This window comes from Protopterus annectens, chromosome 2.part1 (assembly GCF_019279795.1).
Source record: "Protopterus annectens isolate FY-2018-M chromosome 2.part1, PAN1.0, whole genome shotgun sequence".
Classification (NCBI taxonomy): domain Eukaryota; kingdom Metazoa; phylum Chordata; order Ceratodontiformes; family Protopteridae; genus Protopterus; species Protopterus annectens.
In genome coordinates this window covers 688,882,439-688,909,176 of record NC_056729.1, presented here as the reverse complement: position 1 = coordinate 688,909,176, position 26,738 = coordinate 688,882,439, and the positions used below count along the sequence as shown (strand labels likewise).

Below are 26,738 nucleotides of genomic sequence, written 5' to 3'. Positions count from 1 at the left end.
TTTAAGGATTTACCATGGGTCTATATTACGTGATCGAACTTTTAAAAGTTTGAACGTCATATGGTCGACACCATATGATTGAACTTTAAAAAAAGTTTGAACGCTTCAGAGGAGATCTCTGTACAATGCAGAATGGGAAGATTTCCCTTTCCTGCACTGTAGTGCGATCTCGGAGTTGGTATATTTAAAGAGTGGGGGATGTGGGGGGCTTGCCCCCCTGCTTAAAACATTCAGGAAGGTTTTTTTCTGTGGTTTATTTTTTTTTTATTAGATTTTCGAACTTTTAAAAGTTCTATCATATGGTGTCAACCATATGACGTTCAAACTTTTAAAAGTTTGATCATCTAATACAGATACTTTACCACAATAGGCATAACAAAAGGAAATGGATTCAGAAATCCAGTTAGCAATGGTTTGCTTAGAGATAGGGTTGCCCAACTTGGCCTCCTGGAAGGAAACAAACAGCTGGTCATTTTTTCAAATGTCTTTAGTTTTATCCAAATAAAATGTGAGCTGCCTGTGCACATCTAGAGAATGGAGGATTCTTTCTCCTTTGCTCCGAGGGTTTGGAAAGAAGGTGGGAAGATTTATTGCCTGGTTGAGGGACAATTCGTTGACCACTTTAGGCATAAAGGAACAACTGACCCATGTCATTATGAAAAATAAGGAAGAGACGAGAAGCTATAATGGCTTGATGCTCAGAAACTCTTCTGGTAGAAGTAAGGGCCATTAGTAGAATGGTTTTATATGTACAGAATTTCAGAGAGGCAGAAGCAGCTGGCTCAAAAGGTAGCTGAGTAAGTTTTTCCAAGATAATGTTTAGGCCCAACAAAGGGGAAATGACTCTCCTATGTGGGTTCAAACGAAGGGCACCATTGAGAAACTCTTAGCTCAAGTCTAGAAAACAGTGGTGGGTCTAGAGGCAAACATACAGAGATGGCAAACAAATGTGCCTTAATGGAGGATCAGGCTAGCCTGGCTCTTAGTAACTCACACAAATAAGAAAGGATAGCAGGAAACCCAGTCTGAGTAGGATTCTGCTTGTCAGTATGACACCAGTCAAAAAAATATTTTCCATTGGAATATTTAATATTTTCTAGTGGTAGGTTTTCTCGCCTTCTGAAGAACCTTTAGCATGTCCTCAGAAAAGTAAAGTCTGAAAGGGATTAGAATTCTATCATCCACACCATCAGAATGAGAGATAGGAGGTTGGGATGAATTAAAGAGCTCTTATTTTGTGTGATAAAGTCTACTATGTAGGGAAATTTGTGATGATAAACCCTGATCAGATGACAGATAAGGGGGAAGCAATGCTGCCTGGGCCAAAAGGGAGTCACCAGCAAGACTTTTGGCTTGTCCTACTGTATTTTTAACAGAATTTTTGGAATTAGAAAATGAGAGGCATGAAAAGACATGGCATCCGTCCTTCAGGCTTGGGGGCAAGAAGCCCTGGAGCAAAACAGCTTGAGTTGCTTGTTGTGAATGGAGACAAATAAGTCTACCTGAGGAATACCCCTTTTGTGGACTATGTCTAGGAAGAACAGTACAGCTGTGTAAGAACTTATAACAGTGGATGTCCATCTGATCACTTTCGCAGTATTCCTAACATATGGGTTGTCACCACTGATGTCCGGTCGGGGTACCAAAGCCTTATTTTCCCTAGGCTGTACACCAAATGCATGACCTCAGCTTGTATGCACTGGGGTATGAAGATGGATATAACAGCGTGGCTCCTCAGACTGTCTCCAAGCCAGTGGCCTGAAAACAACTCAGAGGAGACTGGTAAGCCAGCAAAGGTGTAGCTTGAACTGTTAAATGAATTCCCTACATCCATGGGAGAGAGACGGTGAGAGAGAAAAGGGGATGGAGGATGGGATGGAACAATGCAACAGTGATCAGTAGGACATTTATGGTTATGGTAAGCTCTTACACAGCTTTACCAAGTCCTGACTGAAATCACTGTTGCAGTATCCCTGACATGTTTTTCCCCAGAGCTGGAGAAGGAAGGAAGAGTGTTTGGCTACTGCATAGAACAGTTGTCTAGCATTCTGGACAGGACTGACCTACCAAAGTCTGCCATGAACATCGAGAAAGCATCAGTTTTGTAGTGTTTGGCAAAAGTGTGCACAGAGGACTAAGCAGCAGCCTCTAAGATAGACCTGGAGTCTATTAATCTGTCAAAAGCTCTAAGTGACTGCCCTAGTGGAATGTGCCTTAGTGCAGGAACGCAAGGTCTTATGATGTAACTAGCTGAAAAAGATGGCCTTAGAAATCCAGGCTGCCATAGTTTGTTTGGAGAGTGTCTGTTCCCTGCTGTGGGGACATAAATGATGCAAACAGCTGGTCAGACTTTCTGAAGAATTTAGTTTTGTCCGGTAAAATCTGAGTTGACTGTGAATATCCAGAGAATGTAAGATCCTTTTTCCCCATGTTTTGGGGGAATTAGGAAAGAAGGTGGGTACATGAATGGCTTAATTGAGAGACAGCTCATTCACTACCTTACACACGATGGATGGGTTAGTCCTGACAGTCATCTTGTCTTTGTGAAAAACAAGAAAAGAGGGGATGGTCATGGCAGCTTTAAATTCATACACCTGGCCTCGCAGAGATGTGAGGCAAGAGGAGGAGGTTTTTCCAGGTAAAGAATGTGAGAGAGAAACAGATGAGGCTGGTTTACGGGAAAAACAGTAAATTTTTCTAACACAAAATTATAATCCCAAGGGGGAGTAAACAGGTTTCCATGTGAGATTAAGATGCAGAACTCCCTTGAGAAAAAACCTGACTCCAGATTAGCCACAAATGGAGGGCTAACAGGGTACTGACAACAAACAAGTGAGCCTTTATCAATGAGTAGGCTAGGCCTGACTGAAGAATATTGCAGAGGTACTGCAGTACGAATGGGAACTCTGATCTCAAGGGATCCTGGCTATGTTTCCAGCACCAGAAGGAAAACCTTTTCCACTTTGCAGTGTAAGATTTTCTAGTCATGGATCTTCTAGTTTATTGTTAGATTTGTATAACCTCTTCAGATAAGAGATGTTTGCGAAGGATTAAAATCCCATCATCTGTAGGGTTAGACTGAGGGATGGAAGATTCAAAGTGGAGCAGCAGTCTTTTTTGCTGAGTTATCAGGTCTTCAGAGGAATTCTCTTGTAATTTTCCTTTGCCAGACGAAATAGCAGGGGGGGGGACTAATGTTGTTTTAGTCAAAATGGAACCAGTAAATGCAGTCTGGGTGTTTCTTTTTATGCCTTGAGAAGAAGAATTTTTGGAACAAGAGACAGAGGAAGGAAAACATATAGGAATGTTCCTTGTCCACTGCAAAGAGAAAGCATCTGTCCTCTAGGCTGTGTGACAAGGGTCCCTGGTGCAAAACTGGAGGAGCTGATGGTTGCTTAGTGAAACAAAAACATCTATCTATGGAGTGTTACACTGAAGTGTGATATTGTGGAAGACCTCTCTGTTCATGATGTTCATTTGTGATGCCAAATCCCATGTACCCTGGGCTAACATGCCTAGCTGGTAAGACCTGGTGCATGCCTGTTTGTTTGTGTAATAAATGACTGAGATGGCGTCTGTGAGGTGGTCTCCAAAGGTGGGCAAAAATCTGAAGAATTTACAGAAGAGCTCTCACTTCTTTCAGGTTGATGTTTTCTTTCAGGAATTAGGATTGCAATTTCCCCTGTACTGGGTTTGATTCTGTCCATGCCCCACATGCATCATTTGAGGCATCTGTGTGAACCTGCTGAACAGGAGGAGAAGGAGGAGTGAAAGGTATTTCTGGGTTGAGGATAACCTGTCCCCTCCACCAAATAAGCTCTTTCATGAAACAAGGGAGGACAGGAATCATGGTGTCCAATGGGTTGCAGTTCTGGACCCCAAAGAATTCAGGCACCACTGGATTTTCTTCATGTGGAGTCTGGTCAGAGGCATCAAAGGAATGGTGGCTGCCATGAATCCCACAGTCCTTAGCATCTCCCTTGTAAAGTAATGAGTTGCGGAGGAGAGACCTTGGAAGTAAATGGACAGACTGACCACCTTCTCCTGGGGAAGGAAGGCATGCATTTACTTTGTATCCACTCTGCATTCTAGAAACACCAGGTCCCATTTTGGAATCAACTGCGTTTTTTTTTTTTTTGTAGTTTATAATGAACCCCAGACCTGTCAGAAAAGATGAAGGGTGGATTGAAGATGCTGAAGAATTTCTGGAGACAGACTGGAGATCAGAAGGTTGTCTACACAGGGAAAAAATTCCTTGAGTGTAACAGAAAGCTATTACAGGTGTTAGGCATTTTGTGAACACTCTTGAGGTTGTGGAAAGACCAAAAGGCAGAGCAGTAAACTGAAAATGTTGTGAGCTAGAGAAAAATCTGTGTTATCTCCTGCAAGAGGGATGAATGGGAATGTGTAGGTAGGCATCTTTCAAATCTAATGGCACTAAAAGTCTGTGGGAGGCTAAAAGGTTGAAGAATATGAAAAGGTAGTATTTTGAAAGGTGGTACCTTCAGTTAAGTGTTCAGGATAGACAGGTCTAGGATGGGTCGTCTTTGACATTCTTTTCTTGAGACTAGAAAAATCCTGGAATAAAACCTTTTTCTCATGAATTCTTTTGGGACTTGCTCGATGGTACCCTGGTACAAAAGGTCTTGGATAATGGGAGTCTGAAGGGATATTTGGTTTTGAAGAGGTTGTGTTATGCCTCTCACAGGGGGAATGCTTTCCTAAGACATGACATAGCCATCCCTGACGATGGAGAGGACCCAACTGCCTGTGGTAATAGCTTCCCACCCAGCCAAGGAGAATGACAAGTCTTTAAGAAAGATTGGTAATGGGGCTGAGAGCAGGATGATAGGTGCTGCAGGGGTAGTCACAGTTGGAGGCCTCCCAGCTGGAGGTTCCCTTTGAGACTTTTTAGATCATCTTTTCCTAGGGCTTCTCCTTTGTTTCTGAACTGTCCCAGGGTCTCTTCTAATGAAAGATGTACATTTAGCTGGGTAGCTCCCTATGGCATCTAGGAAATGAGGAGGGTGGGACCTGTCTGCAGTCTTTCATGGTCTTATCTTGGTCTTGGAGAGTCTTGAAAAGACCGGTCACCTGAGGGTCAAACAGTAAGACTTTGTTCAACGGAAAAACTAGAATTTTTTATTTAAAATGTTCAGGCACAGGCTGACTGCAAAGCCAAGCATATCCATGGATAATGGATCCAGTGGCAGCTGCGCTACAAGAAGCATCCACAGCATCATAACTGCACTTAAAGATGTGTCTGGCAGTCTGACTGACCTGTGAAAATAAGGTCTGTGTCTGATGCTTAGAGTCTGCTGTAGGAGGATCCAAGATAACTTTTAAGTAGTTAAGAGCAGAGATCAAATAGTTTGTCATTTGTGACTGATAATTAATTGCCCCAGAGGCAAGGGTAGCAGAGGTGTAAACCTTCTTCCCATCTTTCCAAAGCCCTACTACCTTAGTCAGTAGGGCATTATCACTGGGCAGCAGCTTAGAGAGAGACTGCAGAAGGGTCAGCCACTTGGTTCTTATACAGATATTTAAGGTTGCCAGGGACCTTGTAAAACCTATTTGGTCTCTTAGGAGCTGGTGGTTGAGAATCAGGTGAAAAACAGGTGGCCCGAAAGGCATCCTGAAAAGCCTCGAAGACAAGGGGGACTGGAGAAAGGCAGGGGTACCAATCTCCAAGAGAGTGCAATACCTCCTCTGATCATAAGACATCTGCATGGATTGGCAATCAAAATGTTTCATCACGTTCTGTACAGTCTCACCAAAAGAAGCTTCCTCAATAGGGGAATCGGACGATAGGGAGTCCCCTTTATTGGAAAAGATCTGCCCTGGAGAATGCAGCTGAGAGAACTAGACCAAAGAATGGTCAGAGTCATTGCCCTGCTCATCACAGGAAGTAGGGCAGGTTTAAGAGTAGCAGCCTGTGGTTGTGCAGACCAAAAGGAAAAAGGTTTCAAAGACATAATAGCTTTGAATAAGCTGTGTGTGAAACCCATCCACTCCTTCTGTCTAGTTGCTGAGGGGGAGGCCACATGCTTAAGTCTCCTGTTTTTTTTTTTTTTTTTTAATTTTTAGGCATGGCATCCACCTGGATGAGTCACAGAGGTTCAGAACAATGTCTGACCTCTACTAGAGAGCCTGGGATTTCTTCCCTAAGATTCGAGGGATGCCATGCAGCATGTATTATATCCAGCAGTCTGTAAGGCCTCAGGAGCCATACTGGCCTCCAACAGGGTTCTTGGTAGCAGGCAACTGAGAAGTAGCCTGATGTACTAAAGCTTCTGTAACGCTAGTGGGCACATCAAAGTCTGAAACATTGGGCTGCAGATCTGTTTCCGGCCTCTTAAGTTTCTTCTTCTGTGGAAGTTGGAGGTCAGAGGTTCTAGAGACAGCCATCTTAGACTGTGCAAGTATTTAAGACTCTGTCTTGAGAAAGGTGTTGAGAGTAGAGAACTTAAACCTAAGGGTTTTTGGAACATACAACTGACAAAATAAGATTTGTGAATGATACAATTGACAAAACAAGAGTTGTGAATGTGCCCCAGGCCAGGCAAAAAAGAAACTTGGTATGCAAGCCCTTGAATGGAACCTGCTTACTGCACTCGCACTTACCCCTCCTAACTGACATCTACATCTTTAACAAACAAACCGTAAGATAAAAAGGTAGATTTTCCAAAGGGGTACTCAGCTGGTTAAATGAACAAAGCAAAGGTACTGATAACCAAACAATGAACAGTCCAACGGATGCATGACCTGCATTTGGGCTGGCAGCAAGACAGTCTGAGGGTCCTTACTTGTACGTCTACTTTATACCCAGTGCATACCAGCTGTGGTCATGTGTGCGACGTACAATCTAGGGAAAGTAAAGCGATGACAAACCATATGTCTATGGGTTGTCATACTACAGCAGTGATTTCAGTCAGGGACATATCTTTGTTCAACATCCATTCATGGCAGTCTCGTGGGATTTACTTAGAAAATCTGCCAAGGACACTGTCCTGTGAGGGAATGTAAACTGTTTGTAAGGACAGGTTTCACTTTTAAGGCTCGTTCCCATGTTAGAAAATCCATTCTGGATAGCAGACAAGACTCCCCCTTCTAGTTTATATACCACATGACTATTGTGTTGTCTGTGAAGATCCTAGGGGGTGCTGGATTCCATGAGGTGAAGAAAATCTGCAGGGCCCGAATGAGTGCCCTCATTTCCTTCATACTGATGTGTTCTATCCTTTATTTTGGGGTACATTGCCCCTGGACTCAGAGAGCCCATCCATGCCCCCCAAGCTAGATCTGAAGCATCTGTGTGCAATACCGGAGAAGGAACTGTTAGGCTGAATGAAAAGCCTGGATTAAGTTGTACCGGAGAGATTCATCACTGAAATTCTTTCTTCAGAAAAGGAAGTGGGATCAGAGTGTCCAAAGGGTGACAATGTTGAGACCAGAGAGATTTGTAGGTACCACTGGATCTATCCCATATGTAGTTTTGCAAAAAGGAATCACAAGGATGGAAGCAGCCATGACCCCCAAAACTTTGAGAATTTTACTTGCAGGGCAGGACTGAAGAAGCACTAGGACCTGAATGTACAAGAAGGACTGGACCTTCACGTGTGGGGAAAAAAGCCAGCATGAGATGCGTGTCTAGCTTACATCTTAGAAAGACCAGATCTTGGGTAAGGGTCAACGGTGACTTTTTTAGATTTATCATAAACCCCAGACTTTGAAGAAAGAGACAGCATAGCTGAGAAGCTTTAAAAGAACTTCATGAGAGGATGCATGTATTAGCAGATCATCACAGTATGGGAATATATGAATTCTCTGATCTCTGCAAAAGGCTATATCAGGGGCTAGGCATTTTGTTAATACCCTGGGGGCTGTAGATAACACAAAGGGTAAAGCAGAGAAATGATGTGAGACTGTGTAATGAACAAACAGAAAATCTTAAAAAATCTTCTGTATGAAGGATAAAAGGAAATGTGGACATAAGCATCCTTCAAATCCAAGACATCAGAAAAGCTTGTGGAAAGATACAAGGAAGAATAGTCCACAGAGACAGCAGTTTGAAAGAGGGCACTTTCAGAAATGTATTGAGGTGGGACAATTTTAGAATGGGTCTCTAATCGCCTCCTTTTCTGAGTATTGGAAAAAGTCTAGAATAAAAACCTTTTCCTACATGCTGTGGGGGCACCAATTCTATTCTTGTTTGTGAGGACCTTGCAAGATAGGAGGCAAGAGGTGCACCTGGTTTGGAGTGGGTGGTGGGATAGCTTTGAAAGGTGGAATATCCTTCTAAGTTAATTGGCAGCCTTGTAGAACAATGGACAGGACCCATTTTTCTGACGTTACTAGCTGCCATGCAGAAAGTACGAGGTGGGTCTTTTTGACAGAGGGAAGGTTGGACCGAGGGTGACAGGAAGTGGCAGAAAACAGGTTGATTTGTTTGGAAAGGGGAGTTCCCAGACTAAGATTCTCTGGCAGGTTTACCTGGAAATCTGTTTCTTGGCATTTTTCTGCCCTTCTGTGTAGACCTAGGGTCCCTTTGAATAAAGGAAGTGGGCTTAGCTGAATAGCTCCTCTGATACCTAGGAACAGAGGTAAGAAGATTTACCTGAAATATTGCATTACTTTCCCTTGTTCTTGCAAGGATTTAAAATTTGTGGACGCAAGACCAAATAAGAGATCTCCATTAATAGGGGAATCCAAAAGTTCAGTTCTAATATCCTCAAGAAGGGACTGAGAATGAGGCCACACAAATCTGATGACGGATCCAGTAGCAGCTGTGCTGGATCAAGCTTCCACTGCATCATAACTGCTCCTGATACAATGTCTTACCACCTGGGTAGCTTGACCCACTATGGAAACAACCTGCTGTTTTGTTTCTTATACTTCAAAGTTAGACAGGGTTTTGTCAAGTTACTCGGAATGGACAACTAATGTTTAGTAATTTGTTTTGGTAGTTTAATGCTCTGAAAGCCAGAGTGGAAGTAGTACAACTCTTTCTTCCATATCTGTCCATGGCCCTACTATCTCTGTCTGAGGATAGGGCATTAACAACGGGTGAAATTTTGGAAGGCCTGTCTGTAAAAATAGGAAAAGGAGAAAGAGTTGCCAAAGGATTTTTATATAAGAATTTTACATCTTTGGGCACTTTATAGAACCTGTCAAGTCTCTTAGGTGCTGGAGGTTGAGACTCAGGTGATGTAGAAGTGAATGCAAATCCATCCAGAAGAGCATCCAAAAATGGGGGAACTAGTGTAGGGATACCAAACTCCAGGAAATTGTAATATCTCTTCTGCACATCAGATACTTGTCTGGCTTTCCGCTCATAATGCTGCATAACTTTTGTTATGGTTTCCGCAAAAAGACTTCCTCAACAGGTGAGGTTTGGGATAAGGTATCCATATCTTCAGAAGCCATTTGGTCTGGGGAGTGAATCTGATAGGAGTAGGCCAGGGAATGTTCATCCAAATCATAACCTGGCTCATCCTCTTCAGGAAAGGATGCATACTGTCTTCTTCAGGATAAAAGGAGTAAGTAGAGTAGATAGAAAAGCAGGAGATTCAAGTGTCAAAATGGCCTTGAATAGGTCCATGAGAAAATTCCATTCATTCCTTTCCTGGAATGACTTTGGAGAAACGTTTAGTCTTCTGTTTCTTCTTCTTGAGAGTGGCATCTGCTTTAATGAAATGTGGTGGATTTGGCCCTTAGCATACCTTTATCAAAGACCAGGCACCTCTTCCCAAACCAAGATTTGAGGGATGCCCTTCAGTCCTGAAATTATAAGCCTAGATTCCCCCTTCTCCACTGTATCAGTTTGGTCAATCATATTGCACGTGTGTGTGTCAGGCACCATACTGGCCTCTGGTGGGATAATGACATCATGAGAAATAATCGAATGTACACCTGAGTCCAACTGAGTAGATGATGGTTCAGGCCTAGGCCATCTGAATTTCTTTTTCAGAATGAGCAGGATGTCAGATGCTGAAGGTTCCACCTTTTTAGACTGAGCAATGTGCTTTAAACACCAGGTCTCTGAAGAGGTATTGAAAAAGGAAAGATACACATGTAGGGTTTTAGGTGCAGACGACTGACAAATCTGTCAATTCTTATAGTTGCGCTCTCCTCCAAGACAAACAATACATAGGAGCAGAGATCCTTATAAGGAATCTGCCTACTACATTCACACTTCCCCCTTTTAGCTGACATCTAATAGATTAAAACATCAAATTGCAAAGAAAACAAGAAAGGTACCCCATGAGGGCACTTATCTGGGTAGGCAAAGGAAAGGATGATACTAACAACCACGTGTAGAACAGACCAATGGGTGCAAGAGCAGCATTTGGATTAGCTACGACATAATCTTGAGCATCTCACACTTATACGTCTACTTATGTACCCTTACGCCCAAGCACTTAGATAATACCATGGAAATGACTGCTGCCAAAGTCACAGCTTAAACCTCCAACGCCAACAAATGTACTACAGTACCTTTTGGGAAGACAGCCACCTCAGAACACTACTCCATCAACAAAACACCCCTAAGAATTGACTCACTAGTTAGGCATCTGGGAACTCATGTGGAAAGGAACCTAGCCTTCAACCAACATGTGTTCAAGATACAAAAAAAAAAATCCTTCTATGTTACTCAACTTATAAGTAAGGGCATTACACCTAGGTCCAAAGAGGTCATTATGCCACTGCATGCGGTCCTCATTAGACCCATCATAGAGTATAATGCCCCCCTCAGCGTGCATCTGACAAGACACATGTAGCAACTGGGATGTCCACAGAGGTTCCTCAAAAAAAGAATAAAGGGAGTAAACACAATGTCCTGTGCAGATCACCTTGAAGCCCTTTGTCTATACTCGGTCTCATACAGGCTAAGGAGAGGTGACCTATGCCTGGCGGACAAGGCATTCTTGGACCCAGCTCTGATGAACCTTTTGCACAACTGCAAAACAAACAGCATCAGAATTACTAGATCCAAACACATGAACACTGCTTGTGACACAAACAGGACATGATGGAGAGACAGCTATGTACTACAGAGAATTGCCATTTTCTGGAATAGGCTACCCATCCATGTAAAACATCCCTACCCTATTCAAATGCAATCTTGTCCATTGGATGGAAAATTGTGAATTTATCACCAGGCTGGCCTCCACGTCTCTTATATACAGAAGCTGATGGTAAACATTGCCTAACATATCCCCCATATACCTTTTTACCAGCCTCTTAACATACCCCTCCAATTTAGATGCACATTTTACAAGGGGGTGCAACTAGGGTACCTTCTCCTGGGCTATCTTCCAAATTCCAAGGCTGTGCTCAGACATAGGTCATTAGCATTACTATAACTCACTTCTCATTAAGCCAAGAGGCCAGCAAGGAAGGATTAAAAAGTAAAGGAAAAAAAACATAAGCAAAAGGAAGAATTCTATACATTTTGCCAACTTAAGTGGCTCTGATGTAACAACATATCATCTGCCAAAAACATTTATGAAAACACAAAAAAAACTTGCCAGAAAAGAGCAGGTGGAATCTGTGAGATCCCAGAGTTCCATGTGTTTCTAAGGGAACAGTCTCAGAATGAACGTCTGAAGTAAGATGGGGTGCCAGTTGGCCAAAGTACAACTTAGCTGTTGTGAAATTATTAAGTGCAAGTCCCTGCTGCAAAATTTAATTTTTTTGTCACATTTTCTTCTTTATTAATCTCAGCAGCCTTCGTCATATGAATACTTAGTTTATTAACCATCTCACAAATACAGAAAATGAAACAGCAGAAATATAAAACAGGCCTGTCATATAAATATACACCCAATTTTTGCTACATAGTTTTTAAGAACTGCTGATCTTTACTCTTCTCAGACCTGGCTCTGTGGAAAAGGGGATAAAGCCCTATGACCCATATGACCAGAGTGTGACTAGCAGCTTGGGTGCTGGAAGAGTCAGGTAGGAAAGGGTGGGTGTGAACGGATATACTGGCTCACCCTTCCCAGGTGAAGGACTGATGGCTCCAGCTGGCTAACCACTACCATGCAGGTAGAGGCCTGCAGGCAAGGAACACAGCTTGTGGATCATGGAATTAAACCTGAACTTGACAAACTGGTGATGGCAGCCATCTACAGCATGTGCGTATGGAAGCACACGCATTCTATCTGGAGGGCAAAGTAGTGTCTTCTGTAATGATGTGCAAAACTAAACCAAAATAAATCAGCAAGGCAATGATACATTCAAGTGTTTCACAAAGATACAAAGTAATAAATCCAAAAACATACTCTGGAACCACGAACAACCAGTGAATATAGGACAAATTAATGAGTTGCTAGTAAAAACTTTCGCCAAAAAGGCTTCTTCAGGCAAATCTCAACACAATTAAAATCTCATAGTTTAAAAAGTATTGTTGGTGTCACATGGCTTACGATATCACGCGCTACAATTAAATAAATAAATGAATACATCTACAAATACTTCTAAAATTATGCAGAATAAATACATAAAATTTGTTAAAAACATATATTTAAAAACTTAAACTTTCTTATTCTGCTCTCTTAATAAAGGTTTTAATGAAACATACCCATTCAGCCCTGGAGGAACATGTGCCTTCAGCCATAAGATCCAATGCAATTCATCCATGTCAGTAGCATGCATTATATCACCCCCATGTAATGACTCGTATAGTGCATGTAAAACACAAAACTTAAAATCATGGTGCATACCCTTATCAGTTTTATGTTTAAATAAAGCATTAGTGGGAATATTTTTTCTTATCTCCGAAATATGATTACCAATCCTTTGTTTCAATTTCTGGTTAGCTTTTCCCACTTAACAGGTATCGCATTGATCACAAAGCTAAATAGATGAGATTTTTCGTATTACAATTTCCAGCCGCTCTTAATTCAAACTCTTGGCCACCTACTGGATGTATTAAGTTTTTTTAGTATAAATGTATTACAAAACATACATCCCACACATCTAAAAGTACCCTTCTTTGTAGTTTTAAGAAATACTGACGTATGAGTATGAGGCTGTTCTTTATAACATAATTGTTTCAAATTAGGACTCTTTCTATATCCAAAATTCGGTCTTTGTGAACTAATGTCACCTAGCTCAGGAACATCCTGAAGAACGTGCCAATATTTATCAACTATCTGTTTGACAAATGCTGTATTTTTATTATACGTCAACAGACATCTTGATCAATTTGCAACTTTAATAACTTCATTAACTTTCATTGAAGTATTACAGAATATTGGTTTAGTGACCAAATTCTTCTGATCTTTAATTTTATCCCATATACCACAGATATTTTGAGTTACATAACCTCTATTCCTAAAGTAATTCGACATTCCTTCTAATTGTACATTCAACATCTCGTCCATTGCATTTACCCTAGAAACTCTAGTCATCTGGTTTTGCACAACATTATTAAATATAAACTGTGAGTACATACTACCCCTATGTAAATATGAATTTTGCTTCACTGGTTTCTGTTATAACAGTCTACAGGAGACCTTCCTGACCCTTAAAAATAGAGACATCAAGAAAATCAATCTTATTTTTGCAAAGTTCTTTTTAAACTTTAAAAAAGGCAATGTATTTGACTCATACTGATAAACTGTATCAAGAGACTCTGCATTCCCTCACCAAACAAAAAAATCAAATCATCAACAAAACATCGATAGAAGACAACTTGCTTCTAAAGCCATTTTCAATAAAATCACACTCCCATATATACATAAATATATTAGCATAAGTGTTAGTGATGGGAGCACCCATTACTACACCATGCATCTGTTTAAGCAATTGTTTCTGAACTTAAATAACATTGTTGGTTAAAATGAGCATTAAGAGTTGATATACCATATTAATAAATGACGGAGTACAATCAGAAAATTCAAGTAAGAATTCTTTCACATATCGCACACCTATGTCATTAGGTATCACGGTGAACAAATAATCCACATCAAGCATGGCAAAAGAACATACATTTACATTTTCAAGCAATGTTATATGATACCGCTGTTGTAAAATCACTTAATGTCTCTGATAATGGTACCAGTATGCTCAAAACCTATTTGAAGTTGTGTTTCTAAATATTCTGATATATGTTAAGTTACCCAACCTTTAGCCAATACAGTTGGTCTAATTCTGTTTTGGTTATGTACCGCTGGAAACATTGTGAGGCTGGCCGGGCTGCTGATCAGGTTAACAGTTCTGACTAGGCCTGCAGGACACTTGCGTAATCTACGCAAGGAAGGAGTCTCTTTTTGTGGCCTTACTAATAGTTTTCAAGAGAACAAAGTAAAACTGTTGGGCAGATGGTGATGAAGCTGGACAAAGCCATCTACTATCATAGGACTGATCTGTTTTACAACTGGAAGAAAGGTGAGGATGAGTATGCAGGTGTTGATGCCATTGTGATTTCAAAGGGAGTTTACGAACAAGTTATCTACTCTAAATCTACAGCACTTCAGACATTGGTCTTTGGTTATGAGCTAACTTACACTATCATGGTCTTCTGTGAAGATAAAATAGTTTTCATGACTAGTAAGAAAAAGGTGGAGTTTCTCAAAAAGCTTGCCAACACCAAAGGGAATGTAAATGCCAATGCGGTGCCAGTCACAGTACTAAATGCCAATGTGGTGCCAGTCACAGTACTGCTGGTTCTAGAAAAGAATGAAAGCAATAAGGCAAGTTTTGACAAAATGAATGAAGCGATTAAAGGCATTTGTAACGGGAAGAAGATTGGTGTGTTCAGCAAGGATAAATTTCCAGGTGAGTTTATGAACAGTTGGAATGATTGCCTAAGCAAGGAGGGCTTTGAAAATGTTGACATCAGTGCAGATGTTGCATACACAATTGCAGTAAGAGAGGACTCGGAAATTAATTTGATGAAGAAAGCTGCTGGGATCACCACAGAGGTCTCCCAACAAGTTCTTCAAAAAGTAAGTTATGGAGATAATTGATAAAGATGTGAAAATACATCACAGTAAGCTGGCTGAACTTGTAGAGAAGACAACTGAGGAAAAGTACCTCTCTGGAGTACACCACTCCATGGTTGAAATGTGCTACCCTCCAATCATTCAGAGTGCGGGTACCTACAATTTGAAGTTCAGTGTTGTCAGTGATAAAAATCATAAGCATTTTGGTGCAATTATATGTGCTATGGGAATCTGATACAAGTCTTACTGCAATAATTCGGTTCGCACTTTGATGGTGGACCCTACACCAGAGACACAAGAGAACTACAACTTTCTGCTAAATTTGGAGGAACTCCTGCTGAAGGAGCTGAAACATGATGCTACGATATGCAATGTATACAACACTATTATGAATATACTGAAGAAAGAGAAGCCAGATCTGATGAACAAGATTACAAAGAATCTTGGGTTTACTATTGGTATTGAATTTCCAGAAGGCTCCCCTGTCATCAACAATAAAAAACAATACAAGCTGAAGAAAGTGATGGTGTTCAGCATTAATGCTGGCCTTCCAGAAATGGTAAATAACAGTGCCAAGAAGACAAGGTATATACTCTCTCTTTAGTGGGGACACAGCTATAGTCAATGAGGAGGGGCCTGCTACTATTTTAACATCAGTTAAGAAGGTGAAGAATATTGGATTTTTCTTAAGAATGAAGATGAAGAGGAGGAGAATGATGACGCTGAAAATTTACTTGAAAAAGGAGCAGGAGCAGCTCTTGTAATGGAGACAACAAGGAATGAAATGACAGCTGAGGAGAAAAGGCAAGCACATCAAAAGGAACTAGCAAATGAGCACAATGCAGAAGCAAAGAGGAGGCTTACAGACCAGAAAGGAGAACAAGCAATTCAGAAAGCGTGCAATTCTGATGTTTCTTGCAAGAATGCTTCACTTTTACCTAAAGAGTAAGTAAGAGATATGGGAGATTAAACTTTTGACTGATAAAAAGTACAAGACTGTTGTCATGCCAGTGTTTGGAACTGCCACTCCTTTCCATATTGCAACAATTAAAAACATCAGTATGTCAGTAGAAGGAGACTACACCTACCTCCAAATCAATTTCTATTGCCCTGTAAGTGCACTCGGCAGAAATGAAGGTAACATCTTCCCAAACCCAGACGCTATTTTTGTCAAAGAAATTACATACAGAGTTTCAAATTTGAAGGTACCTGGAGGGCAGGCAGTTCATGCCACTAACCTTTATGATTCTGAAAGCATTCTGGAGTTAAGTGCAAAAATGGTACAAAACAATGGAGGCAGAAGTGAAAGAAAGAGAATTGTGAAACAAGATTCCCTGTTGATCAACATGAATAGGAATATTCCTAAGCTAAAGGACTTGTACACATTTGTCCTAATATTTTTCAGAAAAGAATGCAGGGATCTCTCAAGGCACATGTCAACAGTTTCAGATTCACATCTGTACGAGATGATAAAGTTGACATCTTATACAATATCAAGTATGCCACTCAGCCATGTGATGGAGAAATGATCATTGACCTACACGTACATCTCAAGAATGCTATTATGTTTGGTAAGAAGCAAAACAGAGATGTACAGTTTTACACTGAAGTTAGTGAAATTACTACAGACCTGGACAAATACCAGCACGTGCATGACAGAGATGACCTTTATGCAGAACAGCTGGAAAGGGAAATGAGACACAAGCTTAAAACAGTGTTCAAGAATTTCACTGAAAAACTTGAATCCTTAAAGCATGATGTGAAGTAGTGCCAGCTATGCCAGGAGGAGAGCAGCAGATGTGTAACATATGCCAGCATAGCTAGCTGGAGTTTTGTAAAGAATTATATGTCATTTCTATATCAATCTGATTTGTACATACGTTTGTGTTGAAAAATGCATTTGTTAAGCTGCTTGTGTTAAAAATGTACCAACAGTGGGCCCTGCTGGAAAGAAAAGAAATAAACCTGTATGTCAGACTGTATTGTAAGTGTTGAAATGAATATACCGTAACAGAGAATACTGGAAGAGAAAAGGTTAATTTCAGTCCAGCTAACTTGGTCTGAAATTAAATTACCCGATTTAGGCCATAAAGACTGTATCTCACAGTTCTGACTGCAGCCAGAGACAAAATGTCTATGAGAAGCCTGCTTCGTAGCAAGAGTGAAGGTGTTACAATCATTTTACAGCTTCCAAATGCTGTAACACATCTTAGCAAAGCTGTGTGTGTGTGTGTGTGTGTGTGTGTGTGTGTGTGTGTGTGTGTGTGTGTGTGTGTGTGTGTACTATGACACATATGTGCTAGATTCTGGTTCAGTTTCTAGTAAAGGGTTTAGTGTGGAATCAGAGTCAGATGACCAGATGTGATGTCATTCTACAGCCAGCACTGAAATGATATTTAGATATCAGTGAGAGATGTCACTTGGCTCTCAGCAGTCTGTTGGTGAAACCTGACAATGAAGGACCACTCACCCATGTCATCTTGCCTTGCTCTAGTAAGTGAAATAGTAATTCTTTAGTCAGTCAGGAAAATATAGTCAGATTAGTTAAGTATTGTTTTTCTTTACCTGTGTGAACCTTTCCATCTGTGTTATTTTTAATATTTCATGTGACAAAACTCTGGTGTTTATTGTAAATAGATATTTAGTATTTTCATGTTCTTTTATTATTTAGTATTAAATATATTTAAGCTTTTCATTGTGGCTGGTCTTTTACAGAATATTTTAACCTTTAAGAGTACTTGTATTTATCTGGTGACAATGTGGCCACTCTTGAAAGCCTTGTTGCATTGGTCAAATACTATTTGTATTAGTATTAATTTTGCTCAGTATAATTGGGCACCCTTGTAAGAGTCTTAAGAGTAGCTGGCTTTGGAGTGTTCTGGTGGCAGTATCTACCTTATAGTATGGGAAGAGGGGGCACAGCTGGTAAATCCGTGCCAGTCTTTCCCAGGTGTGTGTGTTTGTGAAAATCAAATCTCAAAGAGTGTGTGTGTGTGTGTGTGTGTGTGTGTGTGTGTGTGTGTGTGTGTGTGTGTGTGTGAGTCACATGGAGCAGGGACACAGAGCACTGGTTTTGCAAAGATGGTGGTGGAGGACTTTGAAACACTCTGCTGAGGACTCAACTCTACAGCTGTGTCAATGGGGAGTCTTATTTGGGGCCTAGAGGTAGAGAGGGAAACCAAGCACCAGGACTGAGTGTGATCCTGTGTGCTGTTAAGATAAACTGTGCTTGGTGCAGAGAGCTGCATCTGGAAATAGTGTGTGTACCTATTTTTGTTCCAAATGAACGTCCTCACCAATATCAGTGGTTAGGATTGAGGCTGCTGGATTACTGGCCCAGGGGAGGGACGTTACAGTACTTTTCATAGAATGAGGGTTCAGTGGTGCACCTTACAGAAGTACCTGTCTACTGTAACCCACAAGCAGCTCACTGGTTAACACAACTGAATGGTCTTCCTTTTGTCATAACTCTGGATGATGTGGAACTTGTCCATTCTGACAGGGTGCTGTTCCACTCAAAGAACTTTGATGTGGTGATCGTTTACAAGGACTACAACAAGACAGAGACCATGATTAATCCCATTCCTGTTGCCTTCCTTGATCCTATCAAATAGTGGTTAACCTCCTGTGACATCAAGTACACTGAAGGAGTACAGTTACTGAAATGGACTAAAATTATGAAAACTATCTTAGATGACCTGGAGGGTTTCTTTGAGCAGGATAGCAGGAGTTTCTTGGAATTTGATAGTGAGGGAAGTGATGCAGAAAATGATAGCTCAGAGTCTGAACTAGAGGATGAGACATTCCAATCTTCTGTGATGAAGATGAGGAGGAAGAAGACAGTAATGAAGATTATTCGTCAGTATGTTTCAAAAGACATACGTGCGTAAATGGGCATGCCTTCGTTGAAGGTTGGGCATCGAGCTGGAACCTCGGCGTTTCGTAAAAAAATCTACTGCCAATCATTTGCGGACCGGAGTTCCGCTGTGGCGACTCCTTACCGGGAAAAGCCGAAAGACAAACAACAACATTTGAAGATTCAGGCCATAGTGCCTCTTTGGTAGTGATGAAGACAGTGGGAAGGAATGGGATGAGCTCAAAGAAGAGGCAAGAAAAGCTGAACGAGAAAGCAGGTATGAGGAAGAGGAGGAACAGAAACAAACAAAAAGGCTCAGGACAGAGCTCTGCTCCACCTAAGAAAAAAAAAAGTAATCTTGAAACTTTGTCCAAAAAATGAGAGAAGGCACAATCACAATTGTGGTGAGACCAGTTATTAAATAAAAGCGTTTTCACATCTAAAACTGATGCTTCTTCAGACTTCAATAGAAAACATCAAAAAATCATTCATTTAAATACAAAACAAGCATGTAAAAGCATCCAATAATAAAAAGAGTTAATTAAAATCTTTTAACATATGGTGCTGAGTTCTTAAAGTCAAACACTCCCTCACTTAAAAGTCTCATTGAAACACGAACCAATAAAATATTAAGACACCATATACAACATATAAATATATAAAATATCAATAATAGATAAAAAATGAACAATAATAAATAATAGACCTGTTCCTGTATACTAAAACTATTTATTCAAAGATCTATTCACTAAAAATGGGTTAACTGAAACTATAATTCAAGCCAAATGACTTATCAGCTTGAAGTCTAATAATCCATTTAATTTCTGACCTTTCTGTAGTATTCTTAATATTATATAAGCGGGGACTTCTAAAAATTAATTCAAGTGCTATAAACTTAAATTTGTGTGCGGACCCCTTATCACAGACATGCCTTGGTAAGGCATTAGTCTCATCTTCCTTGTTAACAGTATATATATGTTCACTAATACGGTCTCAAAGTACAATTGGTTTTCCCCCATATAAAATGCAGGACACTTAACACAATAAGCTAAATATACTAACTCTCTACAATCAGCAAAATGACCGAAATCATAAAACTTCTCAGTGGCTGGATGGATGAATCTATTAGTACTTCCAATATAAGAACAAAAGTTGCATCTCCTGCGACCATAAGTGCCAACCCTTTGAGGTATAACACACGGCTTCTTTTCATTCTCATTACAACCTTTTCCATGATTTATTATTTGTATAAGCAAAGCTAGGTACTTCACCAACCAGTTCTCTAAACATATCATCAGCCAAAAGTATCTTCCAATTCTTATAAATAACATTACGTACATCTGCATTATTCATAGTGAAGGGGATAACCATTCTGCATTTATCTAAAATTATTGATTTTAACATCTCCCAAGTGACAAGTGTCTGAGCTATAATCTCTAAAGAAAGGTTTCCCCTTCCCTTTGCTATCAATCTTGCTATCATATAGGGAAAGAGAACACTCATTAGGCTTATAGCCTCTGTGTAGAAAATTCTTCTCCAAGTTCCCCAAGGCTACCATACAATCATTGTTAGTGCTCGTTAATCTAGATACTCTCAGACCTTGTCCTTTCACAATATTCTTGTAGATGTGAGGGGGATGCATACTCTCCCTATATAAAAGGTTGTTTCTTGTACATTCTTTTTATAAATAGTGAAGGAGATATTATCTCCATACTCCCTAACACTCACATGTAAAAAATCTATACTACGTTTAGACCATTTACCTGTAAAACGTTAAAAGTCCATAGTGGTGTTTAAAAATATAATAAAAAAATCATCAACTCTTGTTCTGTCATTTACTTATTTAATAAACGGTCTCACCACAGTCGTGGTTGTACCGTCTCTCATTTTTTGGACATTTTTCACTTTTTCTTGAGAGGCAGTTCGTTCTCAGGAACTTTTATTTTACTTTGTTCATGTACCATTGGATTAGTTCCTGAGGAGCATGTCTGAAGGCATGGAGGTCGAATTAGATTTATTTTTTCAGATAGATATATCTCAGACGTTATATTTGTAACACTTGATATGACATCATTATTCACTGTGATACTTAATGGGACTGGAGTCGAGTATATTAGCCAACTTATATCCAGCATGAGTAATGTTTCTCATGAAAAAATTTCTTTATACTGTATGTTATTAGATTTGGTGCTAATGAATAATGTATTTTTATATAATATTAAACATTTTCTTTAAAGGAAAGGCGTAGCCATGGTATGCCTTGCGCTAACTCCTATGCTAACCTTGTTACGTCATATTGGGGGACTACCTATATTATGACCAATGTGAATTACTCTAGACTTGTTTTATACTATAAGAGATTTGTCGATGATGCATTCTTGTTGTGGGGAAGGACAGAACAGGAGTTGATGAATTTTATTACATTTTTAAACACCACTACAGACTTTTTTACATTTTACACGTAAATAGTCTAAAAGTAGTATAGATTTTTAGATGCGAGTGTTAGGAAGGATGGAGATGATATCTCCGCCACTATGTATAAGAAGGATTGTAAGAGAAACAACCTTTTATATAGAGAGAGTATGCACACCCCTCATATCTACAAGAATATTGTGAAAGAACAAGGTCTGAGAGTATCTAGATTCATGAGCACCAACAATGATTGTATGGTAGCCTCTCCACCACTATGTACAAGAAAGAATGTAAGAAAAACAACCTTTTATATAGGGAGAGTATGCACTCCCCTCACATCTACAAGAATATTGTGAAAGGATAAGGTCTGAGAGTATCTAGATTAACAAGCACTAACAATGATTGTATGGTAGCCTTGGAGAACTTGAAGAAGAATTTTCTACATAGAGGCTATAAGCCTGAGTGTTCTCTTTCCCAATATGACAACAAGACTGATCGCAAAGGGAAGGGGAAACCTTTCTTTAGGGATTATAGAGAAGACACTTGTCGCTTGGGAGATGTTAAAAGTGAATAATTCAGATAAATGCAGAATGGCTATCCTCTACACTATGAATAATGCAGCTGTACGTAATGTTATCTGTAAGAATTGGAAGATACCTTTAGCTGATGACAAACTTAGGGAACTGGTTGGTTAAGTACCTAGCTTTGCTTATACGAATAATAAATCATTGAAACGGTTATGTTATGAAAATGAAAAGAAGCAATATGTTATATCTCAACGGGTTGGCACTTACGGTTGCAGGAGATGGAACTTTTGTTCTTATATTGGAAAATAGATTCATCCATCAACCACTAAGAAGTTATAGGAGTTCTGTCATTTTACTAATTGTAGAACTAGAGATTTAGTATATTTAACTTGTTGTGTTAAGTGTCCTGCATTTTATGTGGGGAAAATCAATCGTATTTTAAGCAAATGTATTAGGAAACATATATATACTATTATCATGGAAGATGAGACTATGCCTTAGCAAGGCATGTCTGTGATAAGGGGTCATCACACAAATTTAAGTTTATAGCACTTGAATTAATTTTTAGACGTCCCCACTTAGATAATATTAAAATTACTACAGAAAAGTCAGAAATTAAATGGATTATTAGGCTTCAAGCTGATAAGTCATTCAGCTTGAATGATAAAAGTTTCAGTTAAGTCATTTTTAGTAGATAGACCTTTGAATGAATAGCTTTAGTATACAGGGACATATCTATTATTATTATTCATTATTTTTTATGTATTATTGATATTTTATATATTTATATGTTGTATATGGTGTCTTAATATTTTATTGGTTCATGGAAGGCACAGTGGAGCAGCGGTAGTGTTGTCGCCTCACAGCAAGAGGTTCTCTGGTTTGATTCTTGGCTCGGAGTCCATGTCCTCCCTGCATTCATGTGGGTTCACTCCGGGGGCTCTGGTTTCCTCCCACGGTACAAAGACATGTGGTCTGGAGTGTTTCTCCCCGGGCTTCCGTTGAAAATTGGCTTACTTCCATGTCAGAATTTCCCGGTAAACAAATGTTAAATAAATAAAAATGTTTCAATGAGACTTTTAAGTGAGGGAGTGTTTGACTTTAAGAACTCAGTAGCATTTGCATATGTTATAAGGTTTTAATGAATTCTTTTTTTAATACTGGATGCTTTTATGTATTTATTTTGTATTTAAATGAATGATTTTTGATATTTTCTATTGATGTCTGAAGTGTCAGTTTTAGATGTGAAAGTGCTTACTTATTTAATAAACCATCTCCCAACAGTTGTGTTTATGCCTTCTCTCGTTTTTTGGACATTTTTCACTTTTTCTTGAGAGGCACTTCATTCTCAAGAACTTTTATTTTACTTTAATCTTGAAAATTTACTAAATGAACTTTGCCTACTCACTCAGTGGGTCACAGATTGTGTTTTCACACCGAATAGTGACTTACTGATTCTATTTTACTTTATGTTCACAAGTTTATGGAACAAACAGGCTGACAGTTCCAAACCCAGACCTTCCGGAGTCTGTGTTCTAGAAAACTGCATCTTGCTCCGATGCGTTATAAATGTGGATGTGCGCTCTGCTGTCTGATTAAAGATTAGAGTTTTTGAAAGTCATGTGAACTATGTCTACTGTCAGTACAGAGCTTGTTCCCTGTACTCCTGCCTTTTTTCCCTTGATGGAAAATTTGTTGGTGTGTTCAGTGTGTTTTGGATGAAATACTGATGCAATGTGACTGCAATGTGTTAGCCACCAATGGGCGGGGTAAAGAAGCTAAGGTTTAAAAAAACCAAAAACCTGTCCACTGACTGTACTTGATTGATTCATGGATGATCCAGGAGGAACGAATACAGAAATAACAGTTAACTCTCAACCAGAGAGGTAGAGACCAATAGATATGGTGAGGGAAAAAAAATGCATAAAAAGGAAAGTGAAAGTTTTTAGAAAGTGACATACACAATAGTAAATCCACAGTAAATAATCAAGTTCAAAAGGTACAAGAATTTTAACAAGATTTTCCAATTTTATGACATAAGAGCGACATATTTATTCTTTGCAAAGATCAGGGAGCCGTATTTATAACACAGAGTTAAATATTTTTAAAAAAAAATACCACCCAATACCACTAGAAGGACTGGAAACTGCCTCCACCTCCACCTACCCAAGGGCAGACCAGAGGAAAAATTTAGTAAAAAAATGGAAAAAAATCGGTAGTGAGAAGTTGAGAAGTTACTTGTGGTTAAAGAAAGCAGTGAAGAATGCATAATTTGCGTCAGCTGGGAAATCAAGGAACACCAAGTCAATCTGCTCAGAACAAAACTATGGATGAAAGACTTCCTGTCGGGTTTATGCTGAATGTCATAATGACATACTTTCATTTGTGGAAGCATAAAAGCCCATCTGTATGCATAGGACATTTCCAATGCTCAGAAGGGCAGGTCCTCTTTTGTAGGAGGTGTGAGGGTACTGTGTTTTATTTATTTATTTTTGCATAGGGCAACACAATGCTTCCAATGCCCAAATGGGGACAGAATCTTCTGTAGAAGGCGTGAGGATTCTGTGTGTTAATTTTTTATAGACATTTGCTAACTGGGTAAGCCCAATGGACAAAAGTGCCCATGTTCAGGGGTTAGCAAGGAGCACTGTCTTGTCAAGTAACTTTTTCAGAATCACACAGTAGGCAGACGGAGGAGGAAAGAATCAAACACCGTATCCTTCACTATGGGAAGCAACTCTAACAACTGTCTTAATCCTCTGAGCTAAATACCAGACAGATTTGTGTGATCTTGTAAAGGACTCTTGCAGTGACAAGCTTAGATATATCAGGAAGAGGCACTGGGGTAAGTGTACCCCTGAATGAAAATGGCTAAACAGGTTACAGGTCCTCTATAAAACAGGATAAATGGAAAAATAAAGCACCTACCTCTTTTGGACATTGATTTTTGCAGGAACCAAGAAACTTCTTAGTGTCAGAGTCAGCAGCACTAAATTTTCTGTAAAACACAGTAAAAATAAAATTGCTATCAACTGATGGAAGAAAGGTATGTACTTAACTGCACACTATTTTTTTTTTATTTAACAATGACTAAACCCTAACCTGCAGACTCCATGTTATCTCTGTCTGCAAAGCAGTTAAGCTATATATCAAGTACCAGAAAAATACATACCAGATATGTAAACATGCTCACTACAGCAGCAGGTGTTCAGAAAGGAACACCGATTCAGTAACTTGAATGGAATTACAATACGCAAGACATTATTCCCACAAAATGATATTTTTCAGTAGTTTGACATCCCTGGGAGTAAGCACTTGCAGTCTTACTCTTCTTAGTCTGAGCCTACTAGAGGGAGACATGCTATAAAAATAAACACAGAAAATGCAAAAGCAGCTAGTACAACAATAAATTCCATTGGAGAAGGTTAAAACACCCCTGAAAGTCTACGCCAATGTATTTAAAAACACCAAGGTGAATATAACATCCAGCATTTTATATGAACACCACAGCTCTCAACTGTCCTTGACTTTGACAAATATCACTGATGTTTCTCGTACGTTTGCCCTAGCCCTTGTAACATTTTTGATTTTCTGGTAAAAGTGCTGTGAATGACGGTCAGTCAATAACAGACAATGAAGTTTCACAGGTTTGTATACTCATGGGTACTTACTGTTATTGATCTGTGAGGCTCATTGGAAGCCTAGCCTTACATTATCATGGTAGAGGGGTGTTAAACTGGGGATGAATTTGTAGTTACACATCCATTCAAGCGGTATTCTTTCTAATAGAAACCTATCCTTCCAATGTATTCCATTTATTTTGCAAAATATATGGAGATCCTTTCAGCGGGTGTTTATTATATCATTGGGCCTCTTATTCTTCACAGAATGCATGGTGACATAAAACCTGTTCTATCTACTTTCTACCTCAATTAGAGTACTATATAAAATTGCACCAATTCTGGGCTTGTCCCCTGTTATTTTTAGATCTGTCCACAATTCTTGAGCAAAGAAGTTGAAAAGGTATGATAAATATCATACTACACCTCCAAGTACTTGGTTACTAGGTAGTAAAGAATACATAAAATCCAAGTGAATACTGGTTTACATTCCAACTGATTTTAATTTCTCTAGAGGGAGTGGTACACTAAATACCATGCCAAACACTATAGCTAGCTCATTAATGTTAAACCTACAAATACATTTGCGTGTGCGTATATATATATATATATATATATATATATATATATATATATATATATATATATACACACACATATATATATATATATATATGTATCTGTGTGAGTGCATATAGATATATATATATACACACATATATATGCATGTGTGTGTGGATATAATCATATACATACATGCTTATATGCCGAAGCCTAAAAATTAGAATTAGCACATATACTAATCATGTTATGGGATTTATATATCAAAATTAAAACTTTAGTACACTGAGAATAAAGATATTTTAATAACATCTACAGTTAAACAAATCAGATATCTCTAAACCTTGTTACAAAAATATAAAAAATATATACTCCAGCAGAAATCTAAGCACAGATTTCTTCTAAAATGTGGGGACATTCACCCTAATCTAGGATCTGCAGTACATAACACTGTCTTCAGCAATTCTAATGCAACATTCTGGAGCAACTCTACTGTAATAGAAATGTCATATGCATAAACATATTTTCCATATAACCCTTAACCACCCCTTTATTAACATATCCCATCATATACGCATCCAAACAACTCTGGGTCTGGGACAAAACTGTATTGGGTTGCATGGCTAGGCTTGTAAAGACTCTGGAGGTCATTAACGTAGTTTAAACCTATGAACCTATAATATCTGGAATAAAATAACAGCCTTACATACTCATATATATATATATATATATATATATATATGTTTATACTAGGGTAATGCATTGATCAAAAATGGCCAATTTCAATATAAAACACTTTAAAAACAAA

The 26,738-nt window shown here is 39.2% G+C and overlaps 1 protein-coding gene and 1 pseudogene across 2 annotated transcripts in view; one reads left to right on the top strand and one right to left on the bottom strand.

The window, feature by feature from the left end:
* Nucleotides 1-26,738, bottom strand: part of NFXL1 (nuclear transcription factor, X-box binding like 1) — a 1,793,512-nt gene that overhangs the window by 629,163 nt on the left and 1,137,611 nt on the right. For both annotated transcript variants that reach the window (XM_044062425.1, XM_044062424.1), the window contains exon 18: nucleotides 24,678-24,747. In XM_044062425.1, the coding sequence (XP_043918360.1) occupies nucleotides 24,678-24,747 (70 nt within the window). The remainder of the gene's footprint in view (nucleotides 1-24,677; nucleotides 24,748-26,738) is intronic.
* On the top strand, nucleotides 14,331-19,191 carry LOC122794724 (annotated as a pseudogene).